The sequence below is a fragment of the Bubalus kerabau genome, chromosome 5, assembly GCF_029407905.1.
Source record: "Bubalus kerabau isolate K-KA32 ecotype Philippines breed swamp buffalo chromosome 5, PCC_UOA_SB_1v2, whole genome shotgun sequence".
NCBI classification, from domain to species: domain Eukaryota; kingdom Metazoa; phylum Chordata; class Mammalia; order Artiodactyla; family Bovidae; genus Bubalus; species Bubalus kerabau.
Window position 1 is genome coordinate 101,633,998 of NC_073628.1, and position 17,053 is coordinate 101,651,050.

The 17,053-nt window shown below is 58.0% G+C and overlaps 1 protein-coding gene across 3 annotated transcripts in view; it reads right to left on the reverse strand.

The window, feature by feature from the left end:
• ESPN (espin) overlaps nucleotides 1-17,053 on the reverse strand; it is a 33,997-nt gene that overhangs the window by 9,482 nt on the left and 7,462 nt on the right. For 2 of the 3 annotated variants that reach the window (XM_055582440.1, XM_055582439.1), the window contains exons 3-9: nucleotides 8,524-8,710; nucleotides 8,219-8,401; nucleotides 7,940-8,071; nucleotides 4,799-5,000; nucleotides 3,626-3,897; nucleotides 581-742; nucleotides 298-490 (exon numbers count right to left, since the gene is read on the reverse strand). In XM_055582440.1, the coding sequence (XP_055438415.1) occupies nucleotides 298-490; nucleotides 581-742; nucleotides 3,626-3,897; nucleotides 4,799-5,000; nucleotides 7,940-8,071; nucleotides 8,219-8,401; nucleotides 8,524-8,710 (1,331 nt within the window). Of the gene's footprint in view, nucleotides 1-297; nucleotides 743-3,625; nucleotides 3,898-4,798; nucleotides 5,001-7,939; nucleotides 8,072-8,218; nucleotides 8,402-8,523; nucleotides 8,711-17,053 lie in introns of all 3 variants that reach the window. The other variant, XM_055582438.1, reaches the window with a different exon arrangement.

Here is a 17,053-nt window from a genome sequence, read left to right on the forward strand (position 1 = left end):
GCACCAGCCTGCCACCGGAGCTGGGAGGCCTTCCCTACTGGGCCAGAGGCAGCAGGCAGGACCAAAGAGGGCAGGGGACTTGCCCGGGATCACACAGCAGTCCTGCTCTGATAAGACCTAAAGCAATTCCAAGCCTTCCCTTAGGGTTAAGTCCTCATTGGGGTAGGGGCTGCAGAAAGATCAAGCAGGCCAAGAGGAAGCACCAGGACAGTGGCAGCTGGGGGAGGGGGTAGTCTAGGTTTCCCTCCCGGTTCAGGGCCAGCGCCGCCCTCCACCCCTCAACCAGCCCCTACTCACTGCCAGTGGAGGAAGAGGAGCGACGCTGCCCGCAGCCGGGGCCCGAGCCCTCGAAGGGCAGAGGCGGAGCAGGCGGCGGCGAGCTCAGGGCCTCGGGCAGGGGAGGCGGCGGGGGCGGCGGGGGCAGCTCCCTGGACGCCTTGGGGTCGGCGCCACAGCCGTTGTGCACGTGGTTTCCCGGGAGCAGCGCCGCCTGCGGGGGAGCCGAGGGGCCAGCGAATGAGACGCGGGCGGCCCAGCCGGGTCCCGGGCGGCAGGCGGGCGCGGGCTGGCGGGCACGCACCTCCTCGCTGTGCGCCATGCCCGGGCGTGCGACCAGCGGCTCCCCGGGGTGGCGGCCCAGCTGGCGGTAGTAGTCCCCCGTGCTGGGCTGCTTGCTGAAGGCGCGGGGCTTGCGGCCGGAGTCCTGCCTCCGCAGCCCGTTGCGGCCGTCGCGGGAGCTGGGCTGCGGGAAGACAGTGGGCGGAGTGAGCCCTGGGCACTCGTCCCTTACGCCTCCCGGCGCTTCACCTTCCGGGGGCTCACGGTCCCCGACCCTTCTGTTCTCAGAGCGAGGATTGGGGCGAAGGTACCGGGGTGGGGGTGGGGGGGCCTCGGTGAAAGGGCAGGCCTGGTTGGCCGGACTGGGAGGGGTTCTGGGCGCGGGCCAAGGGGCGCAGGAGCCCCTACGAGGCTAGAAGGGGCGGGCCCGGGGGCGGGGTGACCCAGCCCGAACGCCAGGGTGGGCCGAAGCAGGGGTAGCTCCCGGCCTCCGCAGCACAGCGGCCCCCAGACGGGCCCTCGCGCGCCTCTCTTGCGGGGGCCCCACGCCGAGGAAGCCCATTCGAGAGCCCGCGTCCTGTGCGCTCCTGTTTGCCCAGGGCCCTCAGCGGGCCGGCCTGCGGCCGCGTCTGCTCCTACCTGCGACCGCGCCGGTGGCCCCCCGCTGTGCACCTGGCGGCGGGGGCAGCGTGGACCCGACACCTGCGCTACCTGATCTCTGCTCTCAGGTTACAGCCCAGCCCGCCCGCCCGCGCCCTCGAGCGCCGAAGAGCTCTGTCGGCCTGACATCACCCAGAGCCTACCAATCCCTGGCCGAACCCCCCAAACAGCCGGGAATACCACGGGGAAGGGGGGTGGCCAACTGCTGGGCCAAACCTGGCCGCCGCGCCTACCCCGCGGGCCAGATGTGGTCTCGCCCCCGCTGCGTCTCGCTCCCTCCGCTGCGCGCTGAGCACCCCAGCCTCCATCCGCCAGAGACAATTCGGACCTCACTGTGGGCACCTCCATGTTTGGCCCCCCGGAGTTCTGGGTCACGCCCCCGCTCTTCCCCTCCCGCATCTGGAAACCATCGCGGTCTGCGTAAGGGACACCGACACTCGCGCCCGAGACTCGGATTTCAGGGGCGGCAGGGCGGGTTCGGGTGACAGCGCGGGCGGCCCGCCCCGTCGCAGCCGACCCTCACAAAGCCTAGCCCGGGAAGAAAGACAAGAGGCGGAGGGGCCAAAGGCCAAGTCACCTAGCAGGGGCTGTCCTCTGCCCCACCCTTAGTCCGAGCGTCCCTGCGGTGGCCCCGGACCCTCCGAGCCCCACCCGGCCGGGCTCACGTTGCAAGGAAACGCGACACGGCAGGATTCGTTTTCTGGGCCGGCCTGCCCCCTAGGCGCCCCCTGCAGCCCCGAGGCGCGGACGCCGCGACCCTGCTCCTGCCCGCGGTCGGGAAAAAGCCGTGGCGGGGGGCTCGGAGCACACAAAGAGCCCTTTGTGGAGCGGCCCAGCGCCTGCCTCTGGGCACGCACACACCCGGGAGGGGCACAGAACCGCGCAGTCCTGGTGCTCTGGCTCAGGGGAGCGGAGGGGAGGGAGCGCAGGCCGGGCCACCAGTCCTGCGGCTGGAGGCTGAGAGCAGACCCCCCTAGCTCGGCCGGGAAAGTCCACTGGCCCAAGGCACCCTGCAGGCCTCTCCTGGGCCCCCTCCACCTTCCGGAGATGAAAAGGGAAGCCACTGAAGGCCTGGTCTGAGGTGGCAAGAAGGGTGTAGACGGGTGGCCTTGCAGGGACTGTATCCTTCCCTTCCCCCACCCAGTGGTTTTGTGACCAGGGTCACCTGTGGGAACTGGTTACTGAGCTTGGCTCTGGAGAGCTTGCCTTGGGCTTGAGAGAGAACCACAGGACCTTAGAGGGGCTCTATTCTTTACTCCTGGAGAAGGCAATGGCACCCCACTTCCGTACTCTTGCCTGGAAAATACCATGGACGGAGGAGCCTGGTAGGCTGCAGTCCATGAGGTCCTTAAGAGTCGGACACGACTGAGCGACTTCACTTTCACTTTTCACTTTCATGCATTGGAGGAGGAAATGGCAACCCACTCCAGTGTTCTTGCCTGGAGAATCCCAGGGACGGCGGGGCCTGGTGGGCTGCTGTCTATGGGGTCGCAGAGTCGGACACGACTGAAGCGACTTAGCAGCAGCAGCATTCTTTACCCCAGACTCAGTCACCTGAGGTCTCAGGGGCCTCCCATCTCAGACCAGCCTGGTTTTCTCCTCTTGGCCAGAACTCCAGGGCTCCCTCTGGGCCTCTGTGCCACCCAGGATTCTCAGAGCTGTCCATGCCAGCCCTTTGTATCTTCCCTGCTCTAAAGCCTTGGCCAGGATCCTCCATGCCCTGCATCATGGGTCCCTCACACTCAGAGTGCCCCCTGAACTCAGCCCCCTCTCACTAGCTTGCTTCTCCCCAGGGAGAGACCCCATCTTAGGACCAGCTTGTCTATTCACCTGGGAGCTGAAGCCCCAAACTGGGGAGCTTACCCCCTGCCTCCAGCCCCCACTGCTGAGGGTGTTGAGCCCTACTGGTGCTCCCTCTGGTGCTCCCTTCCACCCTCCTCCGACCCTCACCTTCACTACTGCCTGCATCTCCCACCTGGAAGACACTCCCTTGGGAGCCATTCTCCCCCTGTGCCCAGAGCTAGGTACATGTAGGTCTGTGGGGAGGCAGTTTACATGTATTCTCTGCCATCTCCAAGACACCCTGCTCCTCTGGGCAAGATGGGGTGAGGATCCAGCTCCTGAAAGGCATGGCTATCAGGGTATATGTTCCTTCATGCCTCTCCTGCTCCCCATTCCCCCAAAGGGTGGTAGCTATGTCTTCCTTGTCTCCCTGTCTCCAGCATCCAGCCCTGGGTCACCATGGAACTGAGCAGAAGTTTTGACTCCTGAACAGGCCATTGGACTGGGGACCCCCATCCCTCGCCCTGTACCCACGAGCCGGGCTAGCTGTTGGCCTCCACCGTCTCCCATCAGCCCACTCCCAGATCTGGAGGGAGGCAGGCTGTGTGTGGGGGGATTTCACTACCTCCTTCTTGAAGGCCTCGGTCTCCACATGTCGGAGTTTGTTCTTCGTCTGCAGGTAGATGTCAGCTGCTTGTAGCCCTTCAGGGGGCCTGGGAGCTGGGAAGCCTGGTGGGGGTGGGGGCAGCTGGGTGCCTGGGGGTGGGGGTGGTGGAGGGAAGCCGGGTGGTGGCGGTGGTGCTTTGGTTTTCTCCACCTTGCCACGGGGGAGGTCCGGCTCTGGGCTCAGCATGTCCATGTAGCTCTGTATGTCTGCTGCTCTTGGGCTGGGAACCCCTGAGAGGGAGGGAAAGATGGGTTGGGGAGTTTTCAGAAAGGCTGACCCCCGGCTGGAGACCCCTCTTCTGCCTGGAAATGACCTGCCACTGGGGGAGTCTGGCTTCAGTGGAGCTTGGCATGCATGGCTCCACTGTGGTCCACCATCACCCTGGCCCTGCCCACCCACAGCCCTGCACTGTGCTCAGGTTGGAGGGGAGCTGGCAGAGGGTCTGGGCTCCAGGACGGGCTTACAGGGCAGAGCTACCTGGAGGGCAGAGGGGTGGCTCCTCAGCGCAGATCTGTCAGGGCAGGTGACAGGAGTCTGGATGGCCACACCCCAGCTTTGCAGGGTGCCTGTCAGCTCTGCAGGCTACCACCTGGTGGCCTGAATCCGGCATCACACCTAAGCTAGGGCGTGGTCAGCATGTGTGGACATACGTGGCTGGCTTCTGCCTGAGTGTGCATTCATGTGTGTTCATGAATGTGTGGACATGCTTCTTTGTACTTATGAATATGTTTGCATTAGACCTGGGGTCTATGAGTGTGTGCAGGTAGTATAAGTGTGTGCACATGTCTGTGTATTCATATTTATAGATTGTGTGTACACATGTGTAAGTGTGCACTCAAGTGTGGGTAGGCATGTGTAATGTCTGGGGAACTTGGGTGAACAAGGATGAATTGTAAGTGGGGTGCATGTAGCTTCTGTGGGTGGGAGGGTACCTGTGGATGTACAGGCATGTTTGTGATGGACACATACAAGCATGAGTGTCCCCTGTCCTCACCAGAAGCAGCGTCCCCTCCTGGTGACCTGGGCAGTCTCCAGTGTCAGCCACGGGCACAGTAGGTCCAGGGATGGCCCTGAGGGCCCAGTGGGCTAGCTCTCATCTGCTCCCCTCCCACCTCCTCCAGGCCCACTCACCACGCACAGAGCGCTGGCCCTTGACACTGGAGTGGCCAGAGGAGCAGGAGTCGTAGTTGGAGAGGGTACTGGTGGGCGAGCTGAGGTCAAAGTTCGGCGGCTGGACTGACACGGTGGTATTGGGCGAGGACATGCCCGAGTCAGGCTGCTTGGTCTCCAGGTCAGCGGATGGATCCCGGGACAGCACGCGGTGCTCCACACTCTGAGTGGTAGAGGAGGCCGTAAGGGCAATCCCGCTCCAAAGACCAGCACACTCCAGGCCAGGGTCCTGCCATGTGACCTCGGTCAAGCCACTTGCCTTTCTTGGCTCCCTTCCCCGTCATGAGAAGGTCGCTTCTCAGATTCTTCCCAGGCTGAGATTCAAACCCAGCCCCCCAACAGCAGGACCATGGGTTCCTGAGAAAATCCCAGCCCTGGTTGGTCTCAGCTCAGGGGTTGGGGACTGCCAGAAGAGAGGGTGCTGGGCTGGACCCCAAGCAAGGGCACCCATGGCACCAGCCTTCCCCTTTCTCATCAGCGGGCAGAGGGCCCAGGCTCCAGAGCAGCAAGGGGGCATAGGCACTGAGTGGGTAAGAACATCTGAGCAGCTGGTGATAGGGGATAGGTGCACAGCACCCACAACTTGCAGGAAAGACTGATCCTCCAGGATGGGCCATCAACCCCCATCTCTCCCTGCTGGCCTGGAGCAAACTCCATCACCAGCCCAGCCCCAGTCTCCTCATGGAGCCTTTGGGGAAAGGGTGGGGCCTGGGGTGGCCCAGCTGAGGTGGGGGAGATCAGCCTGAGCTCAGCCATCCCCCACCACTGCCTCTGCCCCTGCCCACGGCCTGACCCTCCCGCCTGGGAGCAGGCTAGGGTGGGGGCTCTGCTTACGTTGCCCATGCTGGCCCTGCTGCCGGCAAGACTGCTGCTTGTTCGCTGCTGCCTCCTGCACAGGCCTGCTCCTCCCTGCCCTGAGCCCCCTCCCTGCCTGAGAAGTGTCACAGGCCCCCCGGGAATGGTAGGCAGGCCTGGCACCAGGTAACAGCTCAGCGGCCACGCTCATTGGCCCCGTAATTAGGGGCTCTGCAGGAGTGTTTGCCTTTTCTGGGCCAGTATCCTCCATGGCTTGGATCTGTCTCACTGCAGCTGGTCCCGCCTAGTGAGGGGACAAGCGCCTCCCCACCCCACCCGGTTCAGCGAGGCCAGGCCCTGTTGCCTAAGCCATGAGCCATGGGGAACCTTGGCTGGCAGCAGTGCACACCAGGGGTGCCCAGCCCTGACCTGCGGATAACAGAGGTTGGGGCAAAGGTTTTGCAGCCTGGGGGTGATGGTTTCAAATTTCATCTCCCCCACTTACTAGTTCCATGCATGACCTTTCTGTCCCTTGTCCTTTCTGTCTGCACCTAAAACTCTTCATCTGTAAGTGGGAATAACAGTACTTCCTGCCTCATTATATTGCAACAAATATTTTAAAGGTTAGTGAAGTGCCAGTGCATGGTAGCCAGTAAATACCATATGTGTCAGCTGACAATATTAATATACGGTGCATATTAACTGTGATTACCCTGTAAAGCACTAGGCAGGGTACCTACTACAGCCAGAATTCAAGGAGTGGTTCTTGTTTGCTCATTGCCTGCAGCCACAGCTTCCATTAGGAGGCACTGTTCCCCCCACCCCCAATTTCAGATGTTCTCAGTGGAAAGGAGCCCACCCCAGTGCAGAAATGCCCTTCACAATGTCCACTTCTGCTTGTATACCCCAGTGACAGGCTGCTCACTACCTGAAGCATACTACTTTCTCTACCACCCCAGGCTTGGTGTGGGGTGAGTTCTTCCTCAGGACCAGAGCAGTCTCTGACCCCTGGGCCTTGCTGTGCTCTGAGGTCCCCAGAACCAGGGTGTCCCCATGTGCTCATGCAGTGCTCTGGGCAAGAGGCCATCGACCCTCTTTCCCCCAGCCTCATTTCGCAGCTCCTCTCATGGCCAAGCTGCCCCTTCTGAAGATGCCTGTGAAATCAGCCCTCTTTCCTCCCCTCCTGCACCAGATGAGGCAGAGCCCTGGACTGGGAGCCACCCACACCTGAGCTCAAGTCCCAGTGGGTTACTTCATGGCTTTGTAACCATAATAAAATAATTTAAAAAGAGTAACACAGCTTTGCAATTATGAAGTAGCCATGTAGTGAGCAAACATGGGAGTAGTGATGAAGAGCGGGATCTCCAGGTTAGGCCACTGGGTCTCCCCAAAACTCAGTTTACCCATCTGTGAAATGGGGACATTAGCACTTCCTACCTCAGAGGATGGTACGTATGTGTGTACGCACTCAGTTGTGTCCAACTCTTTGCAATCCCATGGACTGCAAAGAGTCCACTGCAACCCCCGGTGGACTGTAGCCCACCAGGCTCCTCTGTTCATGAGATTTCCCAGGCAAGGATACTGGAGTGGGTTGCCATTTCCTTCTCCAGGGGATCTTCGCCACTCAGGGATCAAACCCATGCCTCCTGCAATTGGCAGGTGGATTCTTTACCTCTGAGCCACCAGGGAAGTCCCTGGCGGGTGGGGTGGTGAGAGTTAAATGGATGTATGTGCATGCTACGTCGCTTCAGTCATGTCTGACTCTGCGACCCCATGGACTGTAGCCCCCCAGGCTCCTCTGTCCATAGGATTCTCCAGGAAAGAATATTGGAGTGGGTTGCCATGCCCTTCTCCAGGGGATCTTCCTGACCCTGAGATCGAACCCGCAACTCTTACTTCTGCATTGGCAGACGGGTTCTTTACCACTAGAACCACCTGGAAAGCCTGAGAGTTAAATGAGCTAATTAATACCTGGGGGCAGGTGAATGCACTGTACTGTTCCCACTGTGTGTAAGTGTCGTTTATCCGAGCCTTGGGTCTCATCACGATGAGGCTGGTCCTCTTTCCCCCGATATTTTTGCCTGCATCCCCTCACTCCCCAGTGGTCAGTGGTCCTGGGCTGAGACGTCATGTGGGGTAGTGGTCTAGGGCACTTATTCCTGTGACCTCGGGCAAGGGGCTTCACTTTTCTGAACCTCAGCTTCTTCTGTGGCAAAAGGGGTAACAACACGTACCCCTTAGGGAAGGTGGGGGCAGGGTAGGGGAGTGCAATGACACGGTGAGGGGGGAGCAGCGCCCTGGGCGTACCAGGTTCTCCACGGTGCGCAGGTAACGGGTGCAGTGGCTGTGGCCGTTGTAGTCCGCGAGGTCGGCGGCCGTGTACCCGTCGCGGTCGCGGACGTCCAGCTCCGCGCCGTTCACTACCAGGATCTGGCAGCACTGCAGGGGCGCTCAGTGAGGACCCCTGGCCCATAGCCGGGACCTCGGCACGGGGGCAGAGCTGTGCTGCGAGCGTGGCGCCAGCAGAGGGCGCCCGCCCCTCCCGCTCTCGCCTGGCCTCCGGGCCCGCCCGCGCCCCGCCCTCACCTCCAGCTCCCCGTTCTCGGCGGCGTCATGCAGCGGGGTCCCGCCCCACAGGTCGGCCACGATCTCGCCGCCGTGCAACAGGAGCCAGCTGAGCACTTTGGCGTGGCCGCGGCTGGCCGCGAAATGCATGGCCGTGGCGCCGTCCTTGTCTTTCTCTGACAGACTCACGTCGGTGCAGCTCACCTAGGAGAGAGGGGGCGGGGCGGAGAGGGGCGGGGACTGGGCTCCAGCCCCCTCCTATCCCCGCCCCCGTCGAGTACAGGCCCCGTCCCCAGGGCCCCACCCCGACGTGTCCCCGAGCTCACCAGCCACACGATGACCGAGATGTGGCCCATCTGCGCTGCGGCGTGCAGCGGGGTCATGCCATCGTGGGCGCTCAGGTGCGGGTCCGCGTTGCACTCCTGCACCAGGTACTGCGTCACCTCTAGGTGGCCCTCCTGGCACGCCAGGTACAGGGGCGTGGCACCGTTTTTGGTTTGGGCATTCACTCCCCTGCGGAAGATGCAGCACCCACCGTGGGCTCTCAGCGCCCATCCCCCTCCAAAGCCTCCTTCGCCCCTTGACCGCTTCCAGGGAGCCCTGGAGGGTAACTGGAGAAGACCTAGTCGCTGGGCCCGGCCCCCCAACTCCCTCTGGACACAGTCCTGTGCCAGCCTTCCTGGGTGGGGGCCCTCTGGCTTGCTCCCCACCTACCCCTCGCAGCCTCCTTTCTACAGTGCACGTCTAGTGACTGAGCTAGTCTCTGCCCTCAGTAAACATCTCACCTTTTTACCGAGGTCTACAAGGATGCTGTGATCTGGCCTCCCCCTACCTTTTCAGCCACATGGATCCATTGTCACTGTGAGTCCTCGCTGTCTGACCTCTGTGTCTTTGATTACGTCCCCCATCTGACTGGGAATGCTCTTCCCATCTCTCTTGAAGACTAAGTACAGGGACTTCCCTGGTGGTCCAGTGACTAAGACTACACACTCCTAAGGCAGGGGGCCCAGGGTTCCATCCTTGGTCAGGGAACTAGTTCCCTTATACTGCAGCTAAGACCTGGTGCAGCCAAATAAATAAATAAATAAATATTTTTAAAAAGACTCAGTACAGATCCCTCCTCCACGAGGCTTGTTCCACTACAAGAACAGGCTTTTCCAGCCTCTGTGCCCCATACTGCCCTGGGTTCACTCCATGGGCCACCTGTCACGCCCAGTGGATCAAAACTTGTTTTGGCCTCTGCCACCCCCGACTGAGCGACTTCACTTTCACTTTTCACTTTCATGCATTGGAGAAGGAAATGGCAACCCATTCCAGTGTTATTGCCTGGAGAATCCCAGGGATGGTAGAGCCAGATGGGCTACCGTCTATGGGGTTGCACAGAGTCGGACACGACTGAAGCGACTTAGCAGCAGCAGCAGCCCCCAGAAGACTAAACTCCCAGAGGGCAGAGTGGTAATGTCACCAGATAAAACACACAAAAAATCTGAACTTTGGATGTGCTTAGTCGCTCAGTTGTGTGCAATGCTTTGCGACGCCATGAACGTCTTGCCGGGCTCCTCTGTCCATGGAATTTTCCAGGCCAGAATACTGGAGTGGGTTGCTATTTCCTTCTCCAGGGGATCTTTCTGACCCAGGGATTGAACCTGTGTCTCCTGCATCGGCAGGTGGATTCTTTACCACTGAACCACCAGAGACAACAAATAATTTTCTAGTGTAAGTATATGCCCACTGGGCATGTGGACATACATATTCTAAACTGTTAATTGTTGTTTATCCAAAATTAAAATTGTCCTGTGGTTGTTGTCAGTCTGGCCACCCTACAGGTGAATGCCATCCACTGAGCATGTCCCATGTGCCGTGACACTAGCAGGCAGATTCTCAGTGAACACCCTCCTTAAGTCTTACTGTCATTCCCATTTTGCAGAGGGGCACCTGAAGCCCAGGGGCTGTGACTTGCCAAAGGTCACACAGCTGGTAAGTGGTGAGCACACATCTGTGTGATGGAGGGCCAGGTGCACAGCAAGAACCAAGGGAGTGGAGGAGGGGCCGTTTCCTGTCTTCATCCCTCAGGCTTCCTTGGGGCCTAGCTTGCAGCTGTCACTGCCCCTCATCCCTGCTCCCAACTCCCACAGAAGGGTCTTAACTGGAGAGCCACTCTCAAGAAGTGGAGTGCTGCTGGGGAATAGGGACGCTGGTCTGGCCGTGCCTCAGTTTTTCTGACTTCACAATGGGTGTGGACACCAGGGTATAGTTACCAGATATGAGCACAAGGTGGAGCCACAATCTAGGCCCAGACCCAGGAGCTCCCAGAGGGTCCAGGACGGAGGGTGGGGGAGAGTAGGAGCTAAGTCCCTCTGGGCTGGATCAGGACTCTGGGCCCCAGGACCTGCAATTTTCATCGGACATCATACCTTCCCACCCATATGCCTCCCCCATCTATTTGTTCACGACAATCACACACTCCACCCCCACCATCTATGCCCTGCCTCCCTCATCCAACTGCCAGCCATGTCTCCATTAATGAGGGCACCAGGCCACCCAGTCCTCCTCAACCCGGGCCCCTACTCCATCATCCACACTCTTGTCACCCACCCATGACTTGGCCCCTCCCTTTCACATACCCCTCGGACCCTCAGCTGACTTCTCCTGTCCCTAAGACCCCATCCCCGTCCACTTTCCTGACCTCTGCCCGCTGCGCAGGCTGCCCGCAGCCCCCACTGGGCACCCAGCCCCAGATCTCTCCATCTTCCTGATGTGGGAACCTCCTCCTTAGACACAACTGCCACTGGCCAGGGCTGACACTCAGCCTGGGACCCTGCCTGGCTGCCCTCCATTACCCAACCCGTGTCACGGTGGAGTGAGGTGATGATCCCACCCATACACCGTACCTGGAGAAGGTGCTGGCTCTCGGCCACCAGCCTCCACGCCCTGGTGCCAGTGTCCCCACCCCTCCCCCTTGCCATTCACATGCTGGTGCTTCAGGAGGAGCCTGTTTAATATTTCATGACTAACACTGCATGGCCTGAATTATTCACCATGTAACTAAGGCACTAATTGTGGTGCTGGAGAAGACTCTTGCGAGTCCCGTGGACTGCAAGGAGAGCAAATCAGTCCATCCTAAAAGAAATCAACCCTGAATATTCATTAGAAGGACTGATGCTGAAGCTGAAGCTCCAGTCCTTTGGCCACCTGATGTGAAGACTTGACTCACTAGAAAAGACCCTGATGCTGGGCAAGATTGAAGGCAGGAGAAGACGGGGATGACAGAGGATGAGATGGCTGGATGGCATCACTGACTTGATGGACATGAGTCTGAGCAAACTCCGGGAGATAGTGAAGGATAGAAGAGCCTGGTGACCCTACAGTCCATGGGGTCGCAAAGAGTCAGAAATGACTTAGTAGGGACTGAACAACAACAACAACCAAGGCACAGCAAGTGCTGGGGTCCTGGAGACTGGGGACTGGGGACTGGAGGGGCCACTGCCCAGGGCCCACTGGGCTCTCGAGGGAGGGCTGAGACAATGCACACAGCTCAGGGCGCTAGATCTGCCTGGAGCCTTGTTCTCCCAGTCCTTCCTGCTCAGCAGGTAACTCATGACCCACGGGTGTCCAGCCAGCCTGAGATCTCAGAAGGTCTCAGAAGCTGGCACAGAGCAGGACTTGAGCAGGAAGGGGCAGTCCAGCCCATAGCCTCCCACCTGACCACTGGTTGACACCCATCTGGAGGCTCTGCTACAAAGCAAATGCTCAGTAACCCATTCTAGAGTCACAGCCCCCAGCCTGGGAGACCCCAGAACATGGGGCTGGGGTGGGAAAGGGGGTCCCAGCCTTATTCCCCTCTTCTACATCAGCTTAGAGGCAAGAAGAATGGGCACCCTCACTCTCACTGAAGAAAACTACAAAAATATGGATGAAAGACTTCCTTGGTGGTCCTGGGGCTGAGACTCCAAGCTCCCAATGCAGGGGGCTCAGGTTTGATCCCTGGTCACCCTGGTCAGGGAACTAGAGCTGGCATGCCACCACTAAGACCCAGAGCACCCAAATAAATATATAAATAAATAACTTTTTAAAATATGGATGAGCACAAGGAATGAAATAATGAGTTTAGATGGAAAGAGAAGCGAATTTATATAGTAGTATACATATAAGCTTATGTGTATGTATATGGTAGTATACATATACATAACTAGTTTATGGTATGTAGTATAAGTTATATGTAAGGATTAACACATAACAGGGATAGCAAGTACCATCCACTGAACAATTGCTCTGTGCTGAGCGTGGAAGGGAGCACAGTACACGTGTCCCCCATCTAGTCCGCCTAATGCCCTTATAGGGGAAGTGTTGGCATTGCTTCTCTTTTACAGAGGAGACTGAGAGCCAGGCTCACTCGAGAGGCAGAGGGGGCCTCAGTGCAAGAAGGGCCTGGCCTGCGGGCTGCTCGCAAGCAGTGTCTTGCATGCGCTCTCCGTTCACAAAGCCGTCCATGAAGTAAGGATAATAATCGACCCTGAGACATTCTTGGAGAGCCCTCAGCAAGGCCTAGCACCTTCCATGTGTTTTAGGATCCCTCTTCCCTGTGCCTCCGGTGGGGCACTGTGGGCCTGGGGTATCCAGGCTCCACCAAGCATGGGTCAGGCCGGGCAGTATTTTGACCGTGGGGAGTCACTGGAGCATAGGGGTGGGGCCTCAGGGGACCCCAGTGGCTCCAGCCCATCGAGTTCTGGCCATAGTGGCGCCATGGGTGACCAGTCCAGTCCAAGCCCCTGCCCTTTGCCCTGGCCTCCACCCTGACTTTGCAGTTTGCAGGGCCGGGCGTGTTCTTTACCTTCCCGGGCCTCAGTTTCCACATAGGACAAATCGGTATCACAGTTGTGGTCTCTTCATGCCTCTTGTGAGAGACAAAGGGGAAAACCTTGGAAAATAGCAAGTTTTCTCCCAGGGAGGCAGGTCTTGGCTTCCTGGTACCGCTGCCCCAGTCTGACCTAACAACCCCCTGTGGCCCCCAGAGGCTTCAACACCATCACCTCCACACTACCAGCCTCATCTGCTGTCCCCTCCCGCTCCTGAACACCTGCTCCTCTTGGTACCAACAAGCTCAGGCCAGGTCTTCTCAGCCTCCTTGGCTGGGTAGGCCCTGGATGGCCACCTGACCTCCAAATGTTGGGGTGCTCCAAAACCTCCTTTCTAAACACACTCTGCTCCTGGTGAGGTCATCTATTTCCTGGGGTCAAAGGCCACCTGTACCTAATGCCACTCATCTCTCCAGCTTGGACCTGGAGTACATGCGGCACCCCCCTCAGCCCATTCAACCATCCAGGCACTGAGCAGTTTCTTGAAATTCACATGCTTTTTTCTTCTTTTTAATTTTTAAAAAAATTTTGGCCATTCCCCATGTATTGTGGGATCTTAGTTCTCCAAGCAGGGATGAAACCCACCCCCTTGGCCATGAAAGCACAGAGTCCTGACCACTGGGAATTCACCCTTTACATGCTTTCCCATGGAGCAAATCTCTCTAGACTCCCTCACCCCACCCTTTTGGTCCCCATTTCAGTAAAGGACACCAGGCCACCCTCCCTTTAGTCCAAGCTCTAGGAGTCTTTGGAAACACTTGACTTCTTTTATAAGTCTGAGTTTCCCTAGCAACCATCACATAAATCAAGAGGTATACTTTTCTTCCTCTTGGGAACAAAGATGATATGGACAGACTGTAACTATTAAGTCATCCTGGATGACACAAATGAATCATGGGATGCTTGGAAGGGTTTGCTGAAAATCTCCATCCAGGACTGCTGGCAGCTTCCTGCAACTGTTGCCACGAGGAACAAGGACTGAGCTGCCCATGGAGGCAGACCCTGGTCACAGAACAGTGTCTTCAGTATCCTCCCCACTGGCAATAATTTCTGCCCCCAGGGAGGTCTGGCAGGGGCTGATCTCCACCCCTTTTAGATCTGGGTGTGGGGTAAGGTCGCTGGAACGGAAAGTCTTGGAGCCTTTGGCGGGGCTAGGTCTCTTATTCTCTGATCACACCTCTGCACTTATTTGAAATGATCCACAATCAGGACCGGCCTGGGGAAGAAACGCAGCCCTGATTTAAGGAAGATTCTAGAACAAACAGCTTTACACCCAACCCATCAGCAAGCCTGGAATAAGCCTTCACTGGTCTGTAATTCTCCCAGACTTCCAGGCCCTCCTGGCTCACCATGAGGACAAGTGTGACCCCCCAGGGCCACTGCCCCGGCCAGTTCTACCTGCTATGCTCCCAAGCCAGGTCTTGGCAGGGCAGGCCCTTTCCCACTCAGCTCTCACCTCCCCGCAGAGGCCTTCCTGGGACTCCCCTGGAAGTCCAGTAGCTAGGACTCTAGATCCCACATGCTACAACTAAGAGTTTGCATGCTGCAACTAAAGATCTTGTGTGTCATGACTTAAGACCCAGCACAGCCAAATAAATAATTTAAAAAAGAAAGAGAGAAAAGCCTTCCTGGACTCCCTCATTTTAAAGAAATCTCTCAACCAGTGCCTTCAAACTACCGTGGTCCACTTCACAGCACGTGTGACTCTTGAATTGTCTTGGCACTTTTTTCATTCATCCCAGGGACACCCATTAGGAGGCTTCCACAGGCCAGGATGGGGCAAACAGTGAAGACAGCAGAGCTCTGCCCTCTCAAACCTGGGTCCACCAGGGCCACCAGGGCACCCAACGCACTGGTGCATGAGCAGGAGCGTCTCTGTGTGTACACACGCTCTTGGTCTGGCCCCTTCTTTGCCCCTGGGAGTGCCCCAAGTCGGCTCCATGAAGCCATGAGGACTCACTACATTCCCAGCATTAGCAGGGTGGGCACTTAGGTTACATTTGGGTGCTAGTTGTTGAGTGAGTAGACATGGGGGTGACTGAGACAGGCAGCTGGGCCTGGAATTCTGTGATGCCTCCTTGTGTGTGGCCTCAGCTGGTCCATTTGCCCATGGGCTCCAGGAGGCCTGGAGGGAGTTCCGTCTGAGGTCACAGGCAGTGAGCTGCAGGCAGGGCCGGACAAGACCCGGTGGATTCCAGACTCCTCCCTCCTTCGGTGAGTATTAATGAAGTGTCAGGCCCTTGGGATGCAGGATGGAGAGGAAGAGATGCTCTCATTACAGGGGGATCCAGATGATAAGAGGACGCGCTAAGGTGCACAGAGAGTAATGCCAAGTAGTGGGGAGAGTGAGGAAGACCGGTAGGGAGGGTGTGTGTCTGTGTCCTGGGGACATGACAGTCTGAGGAAGGCACAGGGAGCAAAGACTTGGAGGGGGAAGGGAGCAACCCTGGGCTTTCTGGGGAAGAGAATGGGAATGACCCATTGCTGTTGTTCAGTCACTAAGTCATGTTCGACTCTTTGTGTCCCCATGGACTGTAACCCACCAGGCTCCTCTGTCCTCCACTATCTCCCAGAGTCTGCTCAAATTCGTGTCCATTGAGCAAAATGTGATCCACTGGAGAAGGAAATGGCAACCACTTCAGTATTCTTGAAGCGGGTTGACCTGAGCAAAGGCCAGAGGTCAGAGGGCACCGGCCTGCTGCAGGAGCAGTAAGGAAACCCGAGAGACAGAGCAGAGTTGGTGATTAGGGAGCAGCTGCAGGTGAGGTGTGGGGGTCCAGAGTGAGGAGGGCTTCTGGGCTGCTACAGGAAGTGGCCTTCTCTGTCAGTGATGGAGAAGCCTGTGGCCTGACCAGGGATCTGATCTGTGGTCTCAAAGGTGGGTACAGGTAGACAGAAAGAGGGCAGAGAGGCCAATTTGGGCCTGGGTGCCATGACAGGCTTGGATCAGGAGTTACCTATGGGCCATGATTCCATCAGGTCCCTCCTTTCTCAGAGCCTCCCCACCTGGCTCAGTGTCCCCCGTGTGCCAGTGTGGGCTCCCCCAGGCTCCGTTGCCCAGGGAATCTCAGCAAATACAAGGGCAGACCAGGGAGTGGTAATTGAGAGTGAACGCACTCCACTGCCTGTGGTAGAAACAGAAGCCTGTCAGGGAACAGCAGCCCCAGTCCCAGGCAAAGGCCCTCAGCCTTCTAAGGGGGAGCTGAGCCATAGGTCTGGGGCTCCCTAGTATGTGAGCAGCTGAGGCTTCTTGCTTGAGGCCAGGGCTGCCTGAACCTTCCAGCTGGACAGGGCTCCAGGAGCAGCCAGCTTCCACGAAACTCAGCATTATGGAAGGAAAACAGGCATCCCAGATGAACATGAAAGGCCCTAAGAGATTAGCGCCCGGGCCAGGAGTGGGAAACTCAAGCTCCAATACTCTGGCCACCTGATGTGAAGAGCCGACTCATTTCCCTGATGCTGGGAAAGATTGAAAGCAAAAGGAGAAGGGGGTGGCAGAGGATGAGATGGTTGGATGGCATCACCAACTCAGCGGACATGAGTTTGAGCAAGGAGATAGTGAAGGACAGGGAAGCCTGGCATGCTGCAGTTCATGGGTTTGCAAAGAGTCAGACATGACTGAGCGACTGAACAACAACAGGAGTGGGAGACAGACCGAGAGGAGGTATAGCTTGGTCAAGGCCACACAGGGAGCCAGTGGGACCCCGGCCGGTCAGCTAGCCCCTCGGAGACACCATTTCTGATTCTACAGCCCCATGAGGCAAGGGCATTTGTTTGTTTGGTTCACTGATGTGCCCTGGGTACTTGGCCCAGAGCAGATCCTCAATAAGTATGAGTTGGATGAGGGGACTCCCTTGGTGGTTCAGTGGCTAGGACTGAACGCAGTCCTAATGCAGGTGGGCTGGGTTGGAGCCCTGATAGGGGAACTAGATCCCATGTGCCACAGCTAAGGGTTCACAAGCCACAACTAAAACATTGTGCGTACGGCAACTAAGACCCA